The sequence below is a fragment of the Pelmatolapia mariae genome, linkage group LG3_W (genome assembly GCF_036321145.2).
Source record: "Pelmatolapia mariae isolate MD_Pm_ZW linkage group LG3_W, Pm_UMD_F_2, whole genome shotgun sequence".
Lineage (NCBI taxonomy): Eukaryota > Metazoa > Chordata > Actinopteri > Cichliformes > Cichlidae > Pelmatolapia > Pelmatolapia mariae.
Genome location: NC_086229.1, coordinates 15,027,456 through 15,050,282, shown reverse-complemented (window position 1 = coordinate 15,050,282; position 22,827 = coordinate 15,027,456). Strand labels below are relative to the sequence as shown.

The 22,827-nt window shown below is 40.4% G+C and overlaps 1 protein-coding gene across 1 annotated transcript; it reads right to left on the bottom strand.

The window, feature by feature from the left end:
* Positions 1-21,004: 21,004 nt before the first annotated feature.
* LOC134620807 (zinc finger protein 665-like) lies at positions 21,005-22,285 on the bottom strand (the record flags this gene model as incomplete). Its single annotated transcript, XM_063467111.2, has 2 exons — positions 21,005-21,115; positions 21,284-22,285. Coding segments are annotated over 2 exons (1,113 nt in total), but the record flags the coding sequence as incomplete, so codon positions are not given.
* Between the last annotated feature and the right edge of the window lie 542 nt (positions 22,286-22,827).

Sequence of the window (22,827 nt, the reverse complement as noted above, 5' to 3'; positions counted from 1 at the left end):
AAAGCAAATGGCCTAGATCTTGGTTCCACTCACCCCTTACCCGTGACTTCAGTGGAAATTTCAGATTCAGGATCTGACACAGACTGATTCATGTCCTACACAGTTCTTGCAAGTTCATAGAAATTTCTGTTCAATTAGAACCAAGTATTTGAGTTGATGACTGTGATTTTTATACAGTTGTTGTGATTTGTATTTTAACAACTTTCTGATTAATTTTTGTTTCCGTCACAGGTCAAAAAATTGCTCTCTTTTTTATTCGGGCTACTTAAATTTATTTTGGGCTACCAAAAACTGAAGAGTGCCTGCCCGAAGGGCTACCAGAGATTTTGAAATTTTGCGAGCCTTGAAGACTGTACTCTTGGTACAGTTTTTATTTTTGCTGCTTTTGTCTTACACTGTCAAATAAACACAGATTTGCAGCGTTTGTATGTGTGTGCAAAAGCAAATGTGCCAGGCCTCAAAGACAATGGGTGGTTTGCACAACAAAAGCAGGATGTGAATCGAGCATATGACCTGTACAAATCTCAGCAGGGGTGATCAGTGGTGGTCCTAGCCTGTTTGGCGCCCCGGGCGAACACTCCCTCTGGCCTCCCCCCCCCCCCCCCCCCCCCCCACACACACACACACACATATAAAACATATTAAGGATTATACATTAACATAAAACTGTTGTCGGAACCATACTGAATTTCGCCAGAGAAACACACACACACACACACACACACACACATATGAAGAGAGAGAGAGTATGGATTGTATGCAAACGGCTACCAAACAGCCATCATAATTCATCATACAATGAGAACAGGACAAATCAACAATTGACAATGATTAATTACTATTAAAGTCTGTAACATAATGTCTTGTTTGGAATTTAGTCTGTTACTGTTACTATTTTTACCATTTCTTATTGGAGCAACTGTAATCCACATTATTTCCTTAGGGATTAATAAAGTATGATTCTGATTGTTTCAGGATGACCTGCCATTATCCAATCACACATCTGCTTATGTGTATCTTTTGCTCGTTTCTCCTCCTATTCTTTTCTCTTTTTTCTAAACTAAGCACCTGATGGCTTTGAACTTTTCTTGTCCATCTTCCATTTTGCACTCCATCCTCCAACCCGAGGATCACCACAACATAACCTAACAGACCTACACCTTAGTTCACAGATTCACTTTGTCTAAGGTGTATTTCTGGGATTTCACACAACCCAGGATTCAAATCATGAATACATAATGGGCTTGGATTTACATTATTATGAATGAAATGTGCTCTATTTGGAAGCAGCCGGCCCCCTCTCCCCTTTCCACGCGTTGTGTGTGAGACTTTAAATCATCAAACTGTAAATTATAAATTTTAAATTGTCATTGATCCCTTTACCCCGAGTCCTAAAGTGTATATTTATTTTCTTACTCTTCTTATAGTTATTATTTGTTTACTTGCACTGCTGTAACTGGAGCCCCGTCGTCTCGTCTCTCTATATACTGGACTGTATGTAGCGGAGATGACAATAAAGTTTACTTTGACTTCAGCAGCGAGCAGGCGCACCGAGGGCTCTCGCGCTCACTTTTCGCGTATTGAATTTCGAAAAAACACCGGTGCAAATTATAAGTCTGTATCATGATGTCTGGTGTTTTCCTGTTTGTTGGTTTGTTTTTATTTTGTTTTATTTTGCGAGTTGATTATTAGATGCTGCTCCAGCCAGCCAGAGAATCCCCCGCCGCCCCGCCCTCTCCTCGCTGTGCCGCAAGCAGCAGGTGCACCTCGCAAACGGAGGGCGCCCTTACTCCCAGCAAATGGGCGATAGAAAACCGATCGGTGCCTATGCCATTCCCAATATGCGCTGGCTGATGTCGGGGCAGCATGAGTACAAGCAATTTTTTTTTTGTTTTTTTTTTTGCCGATGCCCGTGATGCCGCCCCCCACCACGATGCCGCCCCGGGCAACCGCCCGTGTCGCCCGTATCTAAAACCGCTACTGGGGGTGATTAACACCTCCGGACTTGCACCAGAAAATAAAAAAGTCAGTAATTCTAGTAGATGTTGGGTTCAAGGGATTTCTGCAAATTTGCGCAGGGTTAGTAAATCTAGTGTTGAAGTTAGCTCGGTGCTTACCTTTAGATGAGCCCACAAACCGAGAGAAACTCCGTGATGAAGCTGGAACTCTTTCCAAACAGGAAACAGGTCAGGGAGCAGAGACCCACGTGGTTCACGCTGATCTCAGCTACGATCCAGGAGACAAGGGTGTGCAGATCGATGCAGATATCGATCCAAACGTTGGTAGTGGTATATGATCGATACTTTAGTTTGTTTCTCTCCTGGAGGTTCACTATTTACTCGCTGTGGATGAAACAGCAGCTCTGTCTGTGTGAACACCTCTTCTTATGCGGCAGACGCACTTTGCTCCGCCCCCTTCTTCCTGCCCTGCTGGGATTTGTTCCTGTGCTGTCACGTGACTCAGATGCGCTCAGAAGACGCATTTGGACTGCAGAGAGAGAGAAAGAGGAGCAACATGTGGAGATATTTTATGACTGTAAATGAAAATGCTGGAGAACAGCTGGAAGGCTGTCAAGCCACAGGGGACCACAACAAGCTGTAGAGTTCAGCTTATTTTTCACACCTCAGTTAAATGCTTTGACTGAAGTCTCACTGCACACACTCAAACTTAGTGTTTGTGAACACCTTGGTCATTATAACCTGACACTGATCAGTGCTGCTCTGACGACCACACTCACATCCATGTAATCATTTAACTGGGATGATCTGGATTTACTGCACAATGCTGAATGTGTCCTTACAGTACAGGGAATAACTCTCTCTGTGTTCCTGTAGAGAAACTCTGGGTTTGTGTGCTGACGAGCATCACTCACAGTATGATACAAAGGCTCACTCATACCTTTCCACACATGTGACAAATTCAAAAAGATGCTGAAACCTTTACAACATCATAAACTACACATTGTTGTACTCTTTTAGGATGGAACAGCTTTCAGATTTATTTCCTCTTAAAGGATAAAAGATGTTTTTAAGAATTTTGCATTCAAGAGGAGAATGTTTAAATAAGTCATGTAAATGAGAATTTCAAAGTTGGTGGCTGCAGTATATACAAATTGGTGTATCTCAAAAATAAAACTATGAAGACACTCAAAATTAATTTGGAAACTGTTTTATGCAACTTTTTTACATTTACAATTTTCAGGGATGAACCTCTGAAATTACTTTAACTAGAAATTTGTGTAAAAATACCACTATTGCAATTTATGTAGTTACTGATGACTTAATGCATACATATGATTAAAATTTGGGATATAATGGTTGTATTGATGTATAGCAACTTAAAATACTCCCAGAAATGGCACTACAACATGTAAAAATATAAAGATAAGCTCAGGCGGACTGGGTTCTTTAGTAGGTCTAAAGGGTCAAACTGCGTCCTCACATCATGAATATGAAGGGTTGTAGTGGGAGAAGGTGGTGTGAAATCCTCATAGCTGTGGAGTGAGGAGGGGGCTCCTGTGGGTGAAGTCTTTGATGGTGGTGATGGCTCTGTGCTGGTGGGAGTGGGGAGGTGGGGGGATCAAATGTTTGATTAAACGGATGAAAAAGGCATTTCTTCCATATAATTATCACTTTTTAAAATCTTTAGCAACTTCAAGCTTGTCAGTGTGCTGAGGTCACAGAAACGAGAAAAGAAGTTTGACACTTCAGAGCACATGTGTCAAACTCACACATCTGGCCCGGCAGACATTTATATCTGGCCCGCGAGATCATTTTATATAGATTTATTATTATTGTTATGCATGGCCCGGCAATATGAGGCGTTAATAACACACAAACTACAGATCCCATAATGCAGCGCTGCAGCCTCCTTGCTGAACGTTAGGCTAACTGGAACATTCCCGCGTCAATCAAGTCCAACGTGTGTTAGCTAGCACATCACAATGCCCAAGAGAAAAGTTGATTTCTGAAAACAGAGCCTGTCAGCACCGGTGGGAGACTGATTGTTTACAAACATTGCTGGTAAACCCGTGTGTCTTATTAGTGCAGCTAATGTGGCGGTAATTAAAGAATTTAATTTAAGACAAAACTATGAGACAAAACGTCAGGATAAGCTGAAAAACCTGAATGCAGAGCAGAAACTACAGAAAGTAGAAGAGCTAAAGAAGAATCTGACATTTCAGCAGACTTTTGTCACCAGAGCAAAATCACAAAGTGAAGCTGTTGTGAAAGTTTTATTGTAGCAGAGGAGAAAGCCAAATCAGCCCGGACATTTACCGAGGGAGAGTTTCTGAAAAGCTGCATGATGAAGGTGTGCGACGTCTTGTGTCCAGAATTTAAATATCAAAAATAAAAGTGCCAGCTCTACCTCACACGAGAGCACACTAGTCCGCGTACACAACGAAGAAGAATAAAAAAGAGGGTGACCTGCAGTCATGACACAACAGACGCCACCATGCGGCGATGAACTGCATTACAACACGCCACTGCTGAGTAAGTGTATTTTTAATGTTTTATCATCGTCAGTTTAATCAATAAACAAGTTCAGGGCGCTGAGAGTTTAGTTTGGAGATAAGAGCTGTTTGAGCAGTGCAGCTCCCTCAGACAATACATATGTCAGTGAAAGTAAAAACCAGTTAACCTGGAAGACAGGACACTGCTGTTCCTGTGAAACCGAAAGTAAACAGTATAGCTGGTGTTTCTCCCTCCACTGTGTTTTATCCACGGCTCCAAATATGAGATATAAATCCCCAAATATTAAGACAACAATGAGAAGTATTCGGATTTAACGGGTTGCTGTTTCTTGCAGGAGATTGAAGATGCTGCTGTTGCTCCTGCTCCTCACGAGTGGTAAGAAACTCTTACTATGTTATATACTATATGTAAACAACGTTTATCTTGCACTCAGACCGAAGTTTGATCATTATCGCACAGGTAGATACACGCAGTGTGTGAAATTACCGATGTAATGATGGCTTTATTGTAGGAGAGCGAGGGGTGGTGTGAGAAAGTCTGGAGCGACTTTGTGTTGAAAGTTTGAGCTTTGAGAGGCTAACTAGCCGTGCTAAGCTAGCTCGGTGACAGGTCATGGCTGCAGATAAAAGGCTTTATTGACAGGGCTGATACTGGGGCGTGTCCAGCGGGGTGGCCTGGGGGGGCACAGGCCACCCCCCCAACCAGACTGGCCACCCCAGGTGCCACCCCGAAGCCAAAACAATAAAATCCAATGAAATATCAAATGTACGATTATGTTTTCACAGTGAAGCTCAGATATCCGAGTGTAAGTGAATGCAGCATCGGCTTCTGCGCTTTGAGCATCATGTTAGCAAAGGTAGGAGAGCCAAGCAAGAAAGAGGCACTGCAGAAAACAGTTTTTCGGCGAAAGATTAACAGTTTAACATAGCTGGACTGGCCATCGAGGCGGAGCTTCCACAGCGGCTAGAAGGTGGATGAGAGAAGGGGAGGCAGGAGGAGGAGAGACCCGAGGCGGCCGCCAGTCCGAGTGTCAGGTGAACTGAACTTCAGGTAAGAAGTTATGACCTGCAGTCTATCTGGGTCAGATATAAACTAAGTTTAGGTGGAGTTTATTTTCGTTGTGCTGACTTTTTACAGTCCATTACAATAACTCCTACTGGTGCTAGCTAGCATGACGGAGTTTCTATACAGCTGGGTGGGTGCTTTGATGTTACTGATAGTGAACTTTATTTTATTCATAAGTTTAGTTAGTAGAGTTGCCAACGGCTCCTTAAAAAACGGAATGGTCCCTCATTCAGAGAAAATATTACAGGTTTTGTATTGAGCTGAGAAGAGACGCAGTTTGTCCCGTACTTTAGCTATAATAAAAAAAAAGACACAAAGCTGGAGTTATTCTGTGTCTTTATGCTGCACAGCTGCCTCTTCTTCTCTCATTGTCTCCCCTCCCTCTCCCATTGCTACTTCAATCATGAAACTGATCAATGATCAGCTGATCGGCTTTTCTCTCTTGGTTGTTGATCTCCCACTTTGCGCCAGAAAGAGGAAACCAGCAGATGTCACGCTAAACAACAGCAGCACGTTTAAGCTTGATCAGCTGTTGTTAGAATTTATTTAATATTAATTTCTAGTATCAGCTGATGTTTGCTGGAGCCACAGCTGTAAAGCTGCTGGTCATGATATCGATTTGGTTATCTGGTGAGAGGGAAACATGCAGATAAAACCAGGAGATGTCCTTACTGAATCATCAGAGCTGAACAGGTGATGGAGAAACAGGTTTACCTTTTAGGTGACATGAATGAGTTGAAGTTATGAACTGTTTCTGAGAGACAAATAACACCAGGATCCTTTTCTATGTAGCTGACAGCCAGTAAATGTGCAGGGGCGGATCTAGCAAAGTTATGCCAGGGGGCCAGGTAGAGCATTAACAGGGAAAGGGGGGGACAAAGAAATACTTCTCTTTCTTATTCTCATTTAAAATATCTAGCTTTTATTACATAATAATCTGAATCTTGCGAACAAAGTTTTTATCTGATGTAAAATTGATAGAAATCATACATATACCAAGAAGACAGTGTACATCACTGTCACAACAGCATTTGTTTTCATTCAAAGGCTTTATGGCTTTAATACCTGGTGGGCCGGTCTCTGGTCAAAATGCCCAATTTTTTGTCCCAGTCCAGCCCTGCATGTTAATACTGGCAGTGTCCCCATGCCAGCTGACTGTATTTCATCATCAGCCAGTGTTGTTCTTTATACATCAATATTACCAAAGTTTATCATAAGGCAGCATAGAAAGTATTTACTTGCTTTCAGGTTTCATTCAAATGTTAGTCTTTTCATTTGTTTCCCCACTTTTTTCCTGTTTCAAAATCCAACACCAGTTTGTGAGAAGATTATCTTCTTTTTTTAATAGGCAGATAAAGTTATGCATTGGCTAATTTGCCAATTGTATATTAAAAATGTTCGTATTTTAATATTTAAAAATGTTTTTGCCCAAAACATACGTGCACTATATGTCAGTAAAAATACTATGCAAATATTGCTGCACCGTAGTGGTTAAAACCTCATTCTAATAAGAGTCAAAAGCAAATTCAGTAATTAGGTTTACAGGGTTATTGAATGATGGTTAACTGTTGGTAGATTTTTTTTTTTAACATTATGTGCCAATTACATCTGCCACCCTTCTCCAAATCTGTGCCCCTACCTGGCCCCCCCAACAAAAATTTTCTAGACACGCCACTGGGCTGATAATCCTTTATATCACAACAACATCATTCTCAGACAGGTGACAGGAACATGCAATGAAGTGGCCACCTATATCTGCTATTGTTGTCAAAGTGTGTCAATGTTAACTGAAGCTGCGAGTCCCAGTTCTGCCCTGGTCCTCCTCCATTAGGACATGCCTAGAAAAAGCTGCGTTTGGAGGCATCCTTGTAAGATGCATGAACCAGCTCAGCCGGCATCTTTTGACACGGCAGGACTCTAAGCCTAAATCATAATATAAGATGAGTAACAGTATGGTGGACATTAGGTAATATGTTTTCTTTTTGTCTGTTAATAATCATGTTGAACTGCACATGATCATTTGCAGCTAGCAGGTTGTTAATGCTATCCACCAAGTCTAACAACAGCATGTTAATACTTGGAGATCCTGAAGGCTGCTCCAAAAATGATGACAGGTGCTTTTGTTTGTGTAAGAAAGCTCAACAGAACAGATGCGACACTTAACCTGCATAAAATGAAATAAATAATTTACACTGCAAGTCACATTGCTGTTTTTCCTATTCTGATAGATTACACTGAAACAAAGACAGACAAACTATTACCTTATTTGCAGTTAAAAGATCAAAATGATCCCACACAGCAGAAACATTTATTTTTCTTTCGGGCTCCATTTTGTAACGGAGAGATGTGTGTTTGTATTTGTTGTAGAAAGACATGTATTTTTTTTTTTTTTTATCTTTGCGAGAGTACTTTTGTGTGTTTTTTGGTGGCGACTCATTCCGTTAACAGATTCGGATGCGGTACCTTTTAAACACAGTTTGGCGCGTTGGCAATGAGCGATACAGCAGCGGCATCGATTACGTGACTTTTTCTTAAAGCGACGCACGCACCGAGACAGGTTTCGCTCTGTGAGCTTGATACAAGCGTCGGTGCGTCAGTGTTGCTGGACCCATCACTAGTTTTTTGTATATTTGTGCACTAATTGATGCCATAGGCCAAGTTGTAATTTGGCATAGTAATTAGTGCAGCCATTGTGAGTTGCAGTTATTTGTTTGTGCAGTCTGTGCGTTTGTTTAATAGTTGATCCCATGTGCTGATTTGTATATTGGACAGTTGCATGTGGAATAAAAGGAGCAAATGTTACAGAAGTGTATTTTATGCGTTTATTGTTGCGCGTCATCAGTGTCCTCATGTTCAGCCTGCCGCAGCCTTTGGTTGGAGGAGCAGCAACAGTCTTGATTAACCTAACAGAAAGATTTCCAATGGACCGAACCTTAAAATGAAACCACAAACATGAGCAGGAAAGTAAACTAAGATCTTACTGATACAGCCTCTGTGGTATATGGCATTGCATTCTTTTAGGTGTGCAGAGTTGTCTTCTCTGCTCAGGGAGACAAATGTCAGTAGACTTTTTACATATTGTCCATGATGAAAACTCAAGATTTCTTTTAAAACACTGAAACATTCATTATGATCCCTCAATTGTCTGTAGCTGTAGCAGCAGTTCATAAATTCCAGTTTAGTTACCACTCAAAGCAAAGAGTAGTGAGTCACATTAGTGAAGTCAGAGGTCAGAAATGCAGAAACTTGTCATTTGCCATGAGTGTGACTGCTATTGGTCCAATATTTGATATTGTGGTTTCTTGTCCTTTCAGATCATCACGTGGAGGTGAAGGTGGAGGAAGGCTCAGAGTCTGTCACCCTGCACCGCAAAACAACACCTGACCTGCCTGAGAACACCAGAGTGGAGTGGACTCGCTCTGACCATGAACTCCTGATAGTTCAGGAGTATTCAAACAAAGGTGGCAAACTTATGAAACAGGACAAGTTTTACAGAGACCGAACAGAGATGAATGAAGACCTGCTGAAAACTTCAGTCTGACCCTGAAACAGCCCACAGAGAGACACAGGAGGATACATCTGCACCATCTACAGGGACAAAGACATCCTGAGACAGAAAGTAGTGCTGCACTATGTCAGAGGTCAGAGCTGGTGGACAGTGGCTCAGATTAACTTCACAATTCAAAGGTCATAATTTATTTATGCATTTAGTTTTTGTTTCTCCACAGAAAAACTTCCACTTTGGGCCACAGCTGTCGTAGTTCTTCTTGTTCTTGTGTTTTTTGGGGGTTTCATATATAGTTTTCAACACTATTTCATGTCAGGTGAGTCTCTTGTATGGAACGCCAGGACTGCCATAATGAATTAAATACACCATTAAGTAATTAATTAAATGTGGCAATAATTAATAAAAATTGGAATTAATTATTGACACATTTAATTAATTATTTAATGACATATTTATTTCATTTTGGCAGTCCTGGCTCTCATCATGAATGAATTTTATCTGTCAGACTCACCCATCAAACTCAGGGGGCTTGTGACCTGCTGATAAAAGATGAACGACAGTCAGAAATATACTGAAACTCTAACAAAGGCAGAGGTTAAGAGTAATTCCGGCTTTTCCTTGCATGTTATGTAGCTGATACCTGCTGTCTTGTGTGGTCTCCTGGTTGTCTGGGCTGTTGTCAGCTGCATGAGTGTTACTGTCTGCTACACAGATTTCCTCAGACGGACGTGATCTGACATTACATCTGTTAGTCTGACGTCTGTCCACAGTCGAAGACTCTATGACTGAAGCAAAAATGTCTTTAAACGCCGCCAGAGAGCGTTTGACAGTCTGAGGAGTGATCAGTGACTTTGCTGTCAAAGGAGGCACTGGAGCTCCTCCTAGAGGTTTTAATGAAACTGCCGTGTTGCCATTTTTGGGAAGAGCGAGTCTGGGAGATTTGCTCTGTTTAGACTGTTTCTTCCTTTCTTTCTTAGGTTCAGGCCTCTTGGGATGAAGCTGCTGAGGCTTTGAGGACATGTTCTCCAAATCTTCAGCTACGTTGTTGACATGCCACCATCCGCCCAGGGCTCTCCTTCTCCATTTGGCTGAATCTGCTTCCGTGAGCCGCTCCTTAAGTCGACTTTGCGACACGGGCACTTTTGGTGTGACTGATAGTTTTCCAATAGGATCGTGCTGATATCAGTCTGACTCTGAAAAACCCCACACAGGGAAACATTGGGAGATACACATGTTACGTCTGGAGAAAGGGAGACATAATCAGATCGAAAACAGTGATGTTAAAAGTAACAGTTTCTCAGGTGCCATTGTCTAGATATTGAACTTTGGTTTTATTATATTAATTTCCTCTTTATGATAGGTTAACATTTCTGAATAACATGATGAAAGTACAAGCATGAACATTTTAAACATGTTTTTTATATTTATTTATATTTCAACAATATGTTTGAATGTTTTAATCCAGCAGTTTAAGGTCGGGCTCAGACTAAAGTCTGTGCTAAGACGACACCATTGCAAAATGTTCATTGTGTTTTTCAGAGGTGGGCTTTCTGCATCATTACCCTGTTGCATAATCTGAGTGAGCTAAAGGGCATGAACTGATAGCTTCATATTCTCCTTCAGGATTATCAGATAGGGAGCAGAATTCATGTTCATCAAGTGAGACAAATTGTCCAGAAGCAGCAAAGCAGCCCAGACCATCACACTACAACCGCCATGTTTGACTGTTGGTATGATGTTCTTTTTATGAAATGCTGTTATTTTCAGTGCAGATGTAAGGGGACTAAGACTTTCCAGAAAGATGAGCCTTTTGTCTCGCCAGTGCACAGATTATTTTCCCAGAAGACTTGGGGATCATTGAGATCATTTTGGCAAATGTGAGATGAGCCTTCGTGCTCCTTTTGGTCACCAGCAGTTCTCGTCTTGGGATTCTCCCGGTGTTTGAGGATGGAAGCAGGGTTCCTACAACTTCAGCAAAGTTAGATTTAAGACTTTTTTTGTCACTCAATATTTAACAATAACAAAAAAAATTGATTAAGAGTTATAGACTAAACAGGGGTTAGAGGTCAACATGTTGAAATTTGCGTGTGATCAGTGATGAGGGGTTTCTGTATTACCCCTGACATGCTATTTATTTTACAGTCAGCAGACCTCACCAAGTCTGAAAGACTTTCTTCAAAACATACAACATGCCTCATACACACTTACACTGCTGCTTTTATCCATGATAATTCTAGCTCACAGACAGGAAAAAAGAAAATCATGTCTTTGAATGTTTGAGATATTTTAATAACAATTAATCTTATTCTGAATTTTTATGGATCTGATCTGAAGTCTGAGGTGTTTCTTTGGATGATGTTAAAGACGGAGTACTGTCTCCTTGGTAACCTGGACCTCTGAAGGTTTGGGTTTTTCTTACTAACATTAAAAACTGAAGAAAACCGTAGTTTAAATTTAACGATTCAGTATTTTGAAATCTTAAAATGTAAATTATGAACCTGCAAATCACCAAAATCGGTTCACTTCTATTACATCATCTCTGGTCAGGTCCTGTCAGGTTACAGCTAAAAATCTAATACAAGAACTGGTCTGAATCAAAATCAGTACCTTCCTCCTGATTTATGTGTTTATTTATGTATATATGTATGTATTTATGTATTCTAGTCTTTCCCCCTGTCCTCTGCCCTTCTACCCTCTCCTCCAGGCTGTCCTCAGGCCTGTAAGATGCTGCTGTCATGTTGTCGGTCAGCTTCTTGCTGAAAGAAGCAAACATGAAGATCAGAACTAAACACACAGACAACACACTGGTGAAACTGGAGCTAAAGAAAGACCAACAATTCAAAATAATGAAACATTGAAAACTCACAGTAAACAGAACTTGGAAATCAAGAACTAAAACACAGATCACAAAGTAGAAATCAACATTATCAATAAAGACAGAAATCAGAGATTCAACTATATCACGAGGCTTCAGATGCACTTTTAGAATATTGTTGAAGAAAAAAATGCTTACAATTATTTGAAGTATTACTATACTTGTGCTGTTTTCTTCATCCTGCAAAGCTGTTCATGTTCAACATGACTGATGAACAGATCCACACAGTCATTCAGTTTGTTTGGAGGAAGCAGCTCATCTGAGGTCATGTGATTATCAGCAGGTTTCAGTGGAGCTGATTTAACTCTTTGGTCCAACAGAGCAGCTCAAACAGAACTGTAGAGATGAGCTGTGTTGATCCTGAGGACTTAGTGATGTGTAGAAATAATGAAACCTTGATGTGTGACAGTTTCTGAGGCTCCAGGTTGAAGATGTGTTTTAAATCCGCTGCTTTGTTGAGTCATATTGTCCTACAAAGAAACCGATCCTGACAGAAGACAGGATCTGTGATCAGAACTCCTTGAACTCTTCTCTCTAATGTTTCATTTTAGGTCCACAAACACTTTCAGCAGTAAGTAGATCCACACTGACAGGAGACATGACTGTGAAGCAGCACCATCAGACTCTGATCGTCTCCAACATCTTTAAAAACTGCTTTGACTTTTTAGATCTCTGTCCTGTTACCTCCTGCTGTGGTCTGCTTCTCTCCTTCAGCTTTCTCTATAACTCTGCTGCTGCCATCTGTTTAGCTCACGGTGTGTTTGTGTCCTCTCAGTCTGTCAGGTGGAGGAGGGGGCGGAGTCTGTCCAGCTGCCCTTCAAAACCACAGAAAACCTGCCTGAAGATGTTAGAGTGAAGTGGAGGGACAGATACAACAGGAAGCTTCACGTGTATCAGAACGGCTGGAGGCCTGAAGAACGGCACCAGGTTTACAGAGACCGAACGAAGATGGATGAAGACCTGCTGAGAACTGGAGACCTCAGTCTGACCCTGAAACAGCCCACAGTGAGTGACAGTGGGAGATACAACTGTGTAGTTGACAGCAGGAATATCTACAGATACAAAACGGTGCTGCTTAAAGTCAAAGGTTTGTTTATTTGTTTGTTTCTCTCTGAGTGTCTTGTGATTTGAGTTTGACTTGTTAGAATGATTATGTTGGATTATGTTTCAACAGCAAGCAAACTAAATCTAGTTTCAACCAGTCTGGGCATCAACAAGTGGGAAAATGAGATTTATGAAACTGACTTAGTAGCCTTGATACTGTTTTATTGGTGATACTTTAACGCGACATTTCCATAAATTTAATTTGCGACTACTCTCACTTCTAAACTCATCATCATACACAGACACTAATAACTGGAGCTCCAGGTACCACAATTTACATTAGCAACAGCTTAATCTTTAAGTACCTTCTATCCATTTCTTCCTCTTAACCGGGGCAGCAGCCTAAGCAAAGAAGCCCAGTCCTCCCTCTCCCTCCCCAGCCACCTCTTCCAGCTTGACTGGGGAGCACCAAGACGTTCCCCGGGGCCTCCTTCCGGTGGATATATGCTCAAAACACCTCACCCAGGTTAAAGCTCATTTCCACCACTCGTATCTGCAGTCTTGTTCTTTCAGTCACTACCAAAGCTCACGACCACAGGTGAGTGTAGGGACATAAACTGACCGGTTATTTGAGAGCTTCACTTACATTCAGCCACATTCCAGTGTGAGTCAGTGATGCTCTTTGATTCTGACAGTCTGGAACAATGAGGTTCTTCTCACATGTAATTCTGATGTGAATAAAAGTTAGAGACTTTTAGTGTCCATGAAGGTCTCTGCTGCCGTAGATCCTCTGAACTGTGACAGAGGTCTCACTCTGGAGGAAACTCTCAGCACTTTCCAGCAGCTCCTCCATCATGGAGGACGTTCCCTCACTGTAACAGGTGGAGGAGAGAGGAAAGGAAGCACAGGTGGATCCTCTGAGGAAGAGGAGCGTTCCTACAAACCACATGATCACATGACCAGAGGGGCGTGGCCTTCAGTGGTAGTAATAAAGGAACAGTCCACATGTTCCACTTTGAAGGCTCATCTCCAACAAAGCAGACCTGTGATCACTTTAACTCAGTATGATGGATTGTTTGGATTTGTCTTTGTTTCTCTGGCTTTTCTTGTGTGTCTGTGTGTCTTTGTATGTTGGATAGAGTCATGTGACCTGCCCAGGGACTACACATGGAAATGAGCAGTTTAGCTCAAATCTGGTTGGTTTCCATCTTCTACCGTTTTATATTGAATAGAATAATACTTTAATTGTCCCACAAGGGGAAATTTGGTTGTATCAGCAGCAAAAACACACATATACAAACAGAACAGGACACAGAACAGAAGCACAATTTTTACATATTTACATCATGGACAATAGTTACCAGAGCAGAGTACAGTACAGTTGTTTAAATTAGCGTACACATAGTGTGCAAACATAGCAGGATACTGAAAGATGTTTAAATAGTTAAGAGTATTTAGAATAATTAGAAAAGTGCAGATTGTTTATTGTACCTATGCATTAAAAAGTAAACATGTAACTTCCAATAAGTTAGTGTATATATAAGCTGAGAAAAGCAATGTGCAGTTATAACAGTAGAAGTTGTTGTTACAGCGCAGATGTAAACATCTGTGTTTGTTGGGAGCAGTTCTGATTGTACAGTCTGACAGCTGCAGGGAGGAAGGACCTGCGGAAACGCTCCTTCATGCATCCAGGATGCAGCAGTCTGCAATCATATTGATTTTTATTGATATGAGCCGCCCTGTTAAATACGTGAAAATAAAAACAGCTGTCTAACTTTTAATCTGATCCAGTTTTGTTCTTCTTTAGTGTTTACATCTCTAAACACTCACAGCTTTTCATCATCCTTTTTTTTAGGAACTTTATTGAAGAAACAGTGAGTATACAACATACAAACATATAAAGTATACAAGAGAACAGAACATGAACACACAAAATTAGGGGTAAAAAAATGATTACATAAATACACACAATAACTCACACACATGTATTGTTTTGAGAGCTTTTTTGTTGGTGGAGTCTAATGTTGATTTTATGTACAAATCCAAATCCTTAAGAAAATGACAGAAATGTTTTAGAAGTGTTTTATTAGTAAACTTCTGGATAAAAATTTAGCTAAAAGTATTAACAAATTTATTATAAAAAACATCATTCTTCTTGGGGAACTTAAAGAAACAAAATAAAACATTTTCCCATCTTACAGAAAACTCCCTTAAAATATGGACAATAACAAACCAGCAAAATTCCTTTCAGAATCTCTGTGTAGAAGAACAGTATCAAAAAAGATGCTTCTCATCATCCTGTTTCACTGAATAAAACAGGTGTGAGGTCACTTCCTTTGGGTGGAGTCAGCTGCTGGTCACCTCGAAACATAAACACACACACCTCAAATCGCAGCTTGTTTTTTTCTTTACAAAGAAACCGTCTCTTTCATTTTACAGTTACAGGTTTTTTTAAAATAGAGCTAATCTCAACATTGCCATCACACATTCAGCTCTTTATTACTGTTATTTAAAGCAAGACTAAAACGTACATAAATACTTCAGACCATTTGGCTTTAATTTGGAGATCATCACTTCCTGTTTTTCCTCTGCTGGATTCTTTGCTCTGAACTCAGAGATAACAGCATTCACAACTCCTTTACTCCATTTCTTATGTCTTTATTTGAACTTTACTGATGTGTTTCTTCTGTATGACTGTATTTTTATTTTCCATCGTATAATAAAAACAGAATTTTACAAACAAAGAATCTAATCACAGACTCTTTGTACATCATTTCTACATTTTTGCATCCACAGAGTTTGAACAAAACAGATTTGAAAGTGTTGAAAATGTATTATTTCAGTCTGTTATTGTGATTAATAATCTTCATAACTTATTTTCAGATGTAGTCTGAACCAGCTTCAGTTTGTGTAAAATAGATGGATCTTTATGAATGGGCCTCAGAGCCGCTCTCAGTGTCTGATGTGGACTGCACACAAAGTTTCAGGTTACATGGACAGTTGAGTCCTGTATTCATCCTCTGCTTCTGTTATTATTCATCCAGTCTGGCTGCAGACCTTAGGTTTAGTACTGCAAATGATAAACATCCGAAAGGTCAAAGTTCGGTTCATTTTATTGATAAAGAGATAAGAGTGTGTTTTACAGGAGAATGTGACATGTCATAGAAGTTGGTTGCAGCAGCTGAAATCACACTGTAAAACGCTAGTATGCAGTAAAAAAATAATAATTGAATGTATTTCTTTTGTGTTATTATGAGTGATAGTATTTATTGCATGTATGTATTGAATGGACTCTAACTGTAAACTCAGTGAAGGGAAAATATTTTAGCTCAAACACCAAAATTCATAAAGTGTCAAGTTAAGTTTTTCCTCCACACAATTCAGATTTTATTGCTGGTTTCTTCATAAAGTTGGATCTGACTTCAGTGTAAATGACCTTTGTCTGATGTATCTTATTTCATGAGCCTGTTTCTCCTGCTTTTCCTCACTGTCCTCACAGTCTGCCCTGATCTGATCGAGGTTGAAGTTTCTGTTGGAATGATGTGGACTTGGAGCAACAGACCTCCTCCCTCACTGAAGTGTGAAACTTTGTGTGGTTCACAGTGACAGTGTGAGCAGTGTGAGAGTGTCAGTAGATGATCAGCAGAGGAAAGTGAAGCTGCTGTGAGCTGATGTCCTGAAGGGCTTTTAAAGAGTCTCTGAGTTTGACAGGAACATGAAGATGTTTGTGGTGTTTGTGATCCTCCTGCACGGTAAGTACACCTTCCTCTCTCTGCTCTCATCATCATCTCTCTCTCTTTAATGTGTTGAAGTGCAGCAGGAGAAGATTTCCATCAAACACTGGATTCTGATTCAGATCAAACTAACAATCCAAAGCAGCAACTTTCAAATCACTGGATTCTTCTTGGTGGCTTTCAGATGAGCTTGTGCTCTGACTCACATTTCATATGTGACCAAAGGAAACTTGGTGTGTGTGTGTGTGTTGTTGTGTAAGTTTGTTGTTGCCATCCTCTTTGGATTTAATAAAAATGTTCTCACGAATACATCAAAGACTGAAGAAAGTAGACAGGATAACTTGAAGTCTAGGCATTTAGCAAAGAGAGAGGTGGCAAAATCAAAGGTTTGTAGTGAGTTGTTTGTCAGGTTGGAAACTAACGGAGGATCAAGGGCTTCTATTGGCTAGATACAGCATAATAATTGAAATAGATCTGTGGTTCAACAAGATATCTACAGTTTCTTATACCTCCTGCATGGAGGATGTTTTTGGCAGGGTGTGTGTGTCAATCTCTTTACATGTAATAGCTTCAACAATATTTGAATGAATTATGATAAAACCTTGTAGTGGTGTAGAGTTTGGTGATGTTAACAATCTATGAAAATCTCACTGACACCCATGATTTATTGGTCCACAATTGAATTAAATACTTGTGACCTGTTTGTGTGTCCTCACAGTTTCCCAGCATGCCCTGGCTGAGGTGGTGGAAGTCTATAAGGAGGCAACATCTGTTTTGCTGCCCTGCCAGTACTCGGGTGTTATTCCTGAGAAGAATCCCACAGTGATGTGGACTCATAACAATCTTGATCCCAAATCTGTCCACCTGCGACTAAAAGAAGGAGATGATCTTAAAGAGCAGAACCAGCGTTACAGCAGGCGCACATCAATGATGTCTGATGCTCTGGAAACAGGAGACTTCAGCCTCACTCTAAGAAAACCAGAACTGAGCGACAGTGGCACCTACACCTGCTCTATCAGTGATGGGAGAAAAGAACTGGGACAGAGAAAAACACAGCTAAAGGTCAAAGGTCAGAAAGCAATGGAACTTGATTAGATAAAAACTGTTTCTTGTGATATTTATTAACACATTTATTAAAAAAAATACAATGAAGTAATAATTATTAATACAGAATTTCACCTATACTGGGTAAATTTGGTTATCTGGTTTAAAGCCAAGCAACTCCATTTTCAAATTTGGATTTACAGACACTGCAAATTTTACATTTTCCCAAAAAGGAATTTATACACTATTAACTATGGAACCTTGTGAGAAAAAAACCCTTAATAAATAAAAAGATAAAAATGATAAAATAATGAAGACTGTAATCAGTAATAAAAAAACAAAGTCATCTGGCTCTTGTCTGCAGTCTTTTGTCTATGCTTTCATCATGAACATTTTGAACATCTTCTGTGATACATTATGTCTTTTAACAGTAAAAAATTACAGTATTATGTATTTAATATTGGCAAATCCATCTTCACAGGCTGACCTGCCTTTCATTGAACACTGTGCCCTGGCAGTATGGCAATCTGCATACAATAAAAAGTGTCTCAAGAACTAAACCTGACACACACCTTAAACTTTAGTATTTTATGGTGAAAAGGCTCTATGCCATGTCCTAAAACATTTTAGCATTGTAGAACTGGTTATGTTTCATCAGGATATCTGCTATTTTTTTGTATGAGTGTTTATTCAAAGGAATGAGTGCAGTAAAAGGCTCAGTGCACACTTTTCATTTTGGGGCTTTTAAGTCTGTATTGTACAGGGTGGGCCATTTATATGGATACACCATAATAAAATGGGAATGGTTGGTGATATTAAAGTTCTGTTTGTGGCACATTAGTATATGTGAGGGGGCAAACTCCTCAAGATGGGTGGTGACCATGGTGGCCATTTAGAAGTCGGCCATCATGGATACAACTTTTGTTTTTTCAATAGTGCAACCCTCTTCTCCCACCACCAACCATTCCCATGTTATTACAGTGTATACATATAAATGGCCCACCCTGTAGAGAGAAGACACCGTTAAAAACACACAAATACAAAGTATTACTTAACTAATAACTTATAACTAAACTCACTAATAGTAGGACAGTGTCAGAGGTAAGAAATGTAAATCCATCAAATTAGCATCAGTATGACTTCTACAACTAGTGGATATTGTGGTTTCTTGTCCTCTCAGACCAGCAGGTGGAGGTGAAGGTAGAGAAAAGGTCAGAGTCTGTCATCCTGCCCTGCGAAACAAAACCTTACCTGCCTGAGGACACCAGAGTGGAGTGGACTCGCTCTGACCTCGGACTCATGTTGGTCCATGAGTATTCTAACAGAAGCGACCAACTTAGAAAACAAGACAATCTTTACTGTGGTCGCACAAAGATGAACGAAGACCTGCTGAGAACTGGAGACCTCAGTCTGACCCTGAAACAGCCCACAGAGAGAGACAGTGGAGGATACATCTGCACCATCTACAGGGACAAAGACATCCTGAGACAGAAAGTAGTGCTGCAGCTCAAAGGTCAGAGATGCAGATAAAAGCCAGGGGTCAATACTTATACATATACAAGTGACAGATGTTGTTCCTTTTTTGATGTTTCTTCACAGAACCATTTCCATCTTGGGCCACAGGTCTCTTGGTTCTTCTGGCTCTCCTGGTTCTTCTTATTACTGCAGTTCTATTATTTCTTTTTTGACAGTATACTAGGTCAGGTGAGTCTCTCTCTAATGGTAATGACGGACCCAACCCAACATAGTTTTTAAATTTGACACTTTTTATACCGGTTGTTGTTTCGTCTAAACCTTGGCTGCAACTTTCCAGCTACAGCCACACACAACAACAACAGCACCTCAGGTCCCGGTACACTCTTTTAAAAAGGGGAGGCGTGATGAGCTTATGGACCTTCGGTGTGTCTCAAACTCCCCTGCAGTATTATGTATTTAATATTGGCAAATCGTTCTTCACAGGCTGACCTGCTTTTCATTGAACACTGTGCCCTGGCAGTATGGCAATCTGCATACAATAAAAAGTGTCTCAAGAACTAAACCTGACACACACCTTAAACTTTAGTATTTTATGGTGAAAAGGCTCTATGCCATGTCCTAAAACACTTTAGCATTGTAGCACTGGTTATGTTTCATCAGGATATCTGCTATTTTTTTGTATGAGTGTTTATTCAAAGGAATGAGTGCAGTAAAAGGCTCAGTGCACACTTTTCATTTTGGGGCTTTTATCATTTTATCATTATGCAAATTTTTACTCTGTGAATGGTACTCATGGCCATTGACCAGTGGTTGTTGATCAATGCTCATAAGAATTTGCATATTAATGATGAAGAAATTGACCTCACAGCCCATTGTTCATTCATTGGGCCGGTTTCAGTCGTTATGCAAATGTACTGTTTACAAGATTAACGTAAAAGCGGGAATCAAGACGTAACAGTTTATTTGTAACATGGTATCGTTTCTGAGTGGAGTATGAACTGAGATTACTCAAACTCTTTCACAGATGAAGTTCTCTTTCATGTGTCTGCGTTCATGCTTAGTATGATCACATGATTGTGAAAAGGTTTTGTCACAGTGTCTGCACTTGTATGGTTTCTCTCATGTGTGGACTCGTTTATGCTTTTCAAGCTGACGTGCACTGATGAAGGATGACCCACACTGATCGCAGACATGCTTTTTGACGCCACTGTGAAGGAGTTCATATTGTTTGAAGTGCTTTGAAGTGGTGAAGCCTCTCCCGCATTCTTTACAGTAGTTCATTTTGTCTCCAGTGTGTCTACGTTGATGTATTTTCAGAGTCCTTCAATGACTTAAAGTCTTTCCACAAAGGTCACAACAAAAGTCTTTCCCACAGCGATGACAGGGTTGAGAACTTGATCCATCTGTGTCGCTCTGCTTCTAAACAAAAACACAAAGACAGTGTAAGTCAGTCCTTCAACATTTTTATCCTGAACGTCACCTGAAATAAAGAGCATCTCTGCCAAAGTCCAATTACATTTTACTGTTTAGATTATCACACTCAGCTCAATTTAATGTGCTATAAAAACGATAAGAGTAAAAACATTAAAGTAATACTAGTTTAATGCTACAATAACAATAACACAATTCTCAAACACTATCCCTAAAAACCTGTGATTAGAGTCTGAATAATCATTCAGAGCTGCCTTTCCATGGAGTAGAATTGCTAACATGCTAACACAATTCGATGAGCAGAGTTGTTTCAAACAGTCGGGCTGACAAGATAAAAATATAAATACATACCTCACAGTAACTGCACTTGTAGAGTCTTTCTGGTGTGGATCTGTCGGTGTGCTTTCAGGTAACGTGGAAGTTTAAAAATCTTATCACACAGGTCACATTTATAAGGTCGTTCCTGAGTGTGGGTAAACATGTGACGTCGTAACTGTGTGTTTGTGGTAAACTGTTTACCACACTGATCACAGCTGTACGCCTTAATTCCAGAGTGGGTAACTAGATGACTCTGTAAGCTCTTACTGTGAGTAAAAGCTCTGCCACACTGATCACAGGCGTACGCTTTAACTCCACTGTGGATGAGTTGATGTGATTTTAAGTGTGAAATGTGGGTAAAAGACTTTCCGCAGTCTCCGCAGCTGAATAGTCTCTCTCCGGTGTGGATTAGTTGGTGTCTTTTTAAGCTTCCAGACTCGGTAAAAGACTTTCCACAGTTTCCACAGCTGAACGGTCTCTCTCCAGTGTGAATGAGTTGGTGTGTTTTTAAGTTTCCAGATTGGGTAAAAGACTTTCCACACTTGTCACAGCTGAACGGTCTCTCTCCAGTGTGGATGAGTTGGTGTCTTTTTAAGCTTCCAGAGACGGTAAAAGACTTTCCACAGTCTCCACAGCTCAACGGTCTCTCTCCAGTGTGGATGAGTTGGTGTGTTTTTAATCTTCCAGAGACGGTAAAAGACTTTCCACACTCATCACAGCTGAACAGTCTCTCTCCAGTGTGGATGAGTTGGTGTCTTTTTAATCTTCCAGAGTGGGTAAAACACTTTCCACACTCATCACAGCTGAATGGTCTCTCTCCACTGTGGATGAGTTTGTGTGTTTTTAAGTGTGAAATTTGCGTAAAAGACTTTCCACACTCGTCACAGCTGAAGGGTCTCTCTCCACTGTGGATCAGTTGGTGTGTTTTTAAGTTTCCAGAGTGGGTAAAAGACATTCCACACTCATCACAGCTGAAGGGTCTCTCTCCAGTGTGGATTAGTTGGTGTGCTTTTAAGCTTCCAGACGTGGTAAAAGACTTCCCACAGTCTCCACAGCTGAACGGTCTCTCTCCAGTGTGGGTGAGTTGGTGTCTTTTTAAGCTTCCAGACTGGGTAAAAGACTTTCCACACTCGTCACAGCTGAATGGTCTCTCTCCAGTATGGATTAGTTGGTGTGTTTTTAAGTGTCCAGACCTGGTAAAAGACTTTCCACAGTCTCCACAGCTGAATGGTCTCTCTCCGGTGTGGATGACCTGATGCATTTTTAGGGAAGCTTTCACAGTAAAATCTTTCCCAAACTCGTCACGGTTGTATTTTTGTCTTCCACTTCTTTCTTCAATAAAATTGTCGGCCTCCTGAGAGTGCTGACTTCTCGATCCACGTTGGTCCTGCAGTGACAGAGACACAAATAGAGGCAGTGATTTGTGGGAAATACATTATTCTAACCGGCCTTTTATTAGTGGTATTTTGTGAGCTTTTATTAAATAAGTATTTATACTTATTTTCATACACACATTGCAAATGTGCTCATGAGAGTTGGCATTCAGTCTTTTGAGGGTCAATGCAAACTCGCTTACAGACACAGATAAATATTAGACTTGTTTCTAGGGCAAAGATTAGAGACATTTGGCTGTGCCTGTACGCCTGCTCAGTGAGATTAGCACAGAATGTACTCTGGATGTTTCAGAGACGTGTACGAGGAGAAAAAACAGCAAATAAAAGGATCGGTACAGTGTGAAATGCAGTTGTGAAAAAAACAAACTCCCTCCATTAACACTAGTTTTAAAGACGAAAAAAAAAAAAAGACGATGACTATTGTACCGCATTTTGATCGGAGACGTAATCTGCATTAAAACAA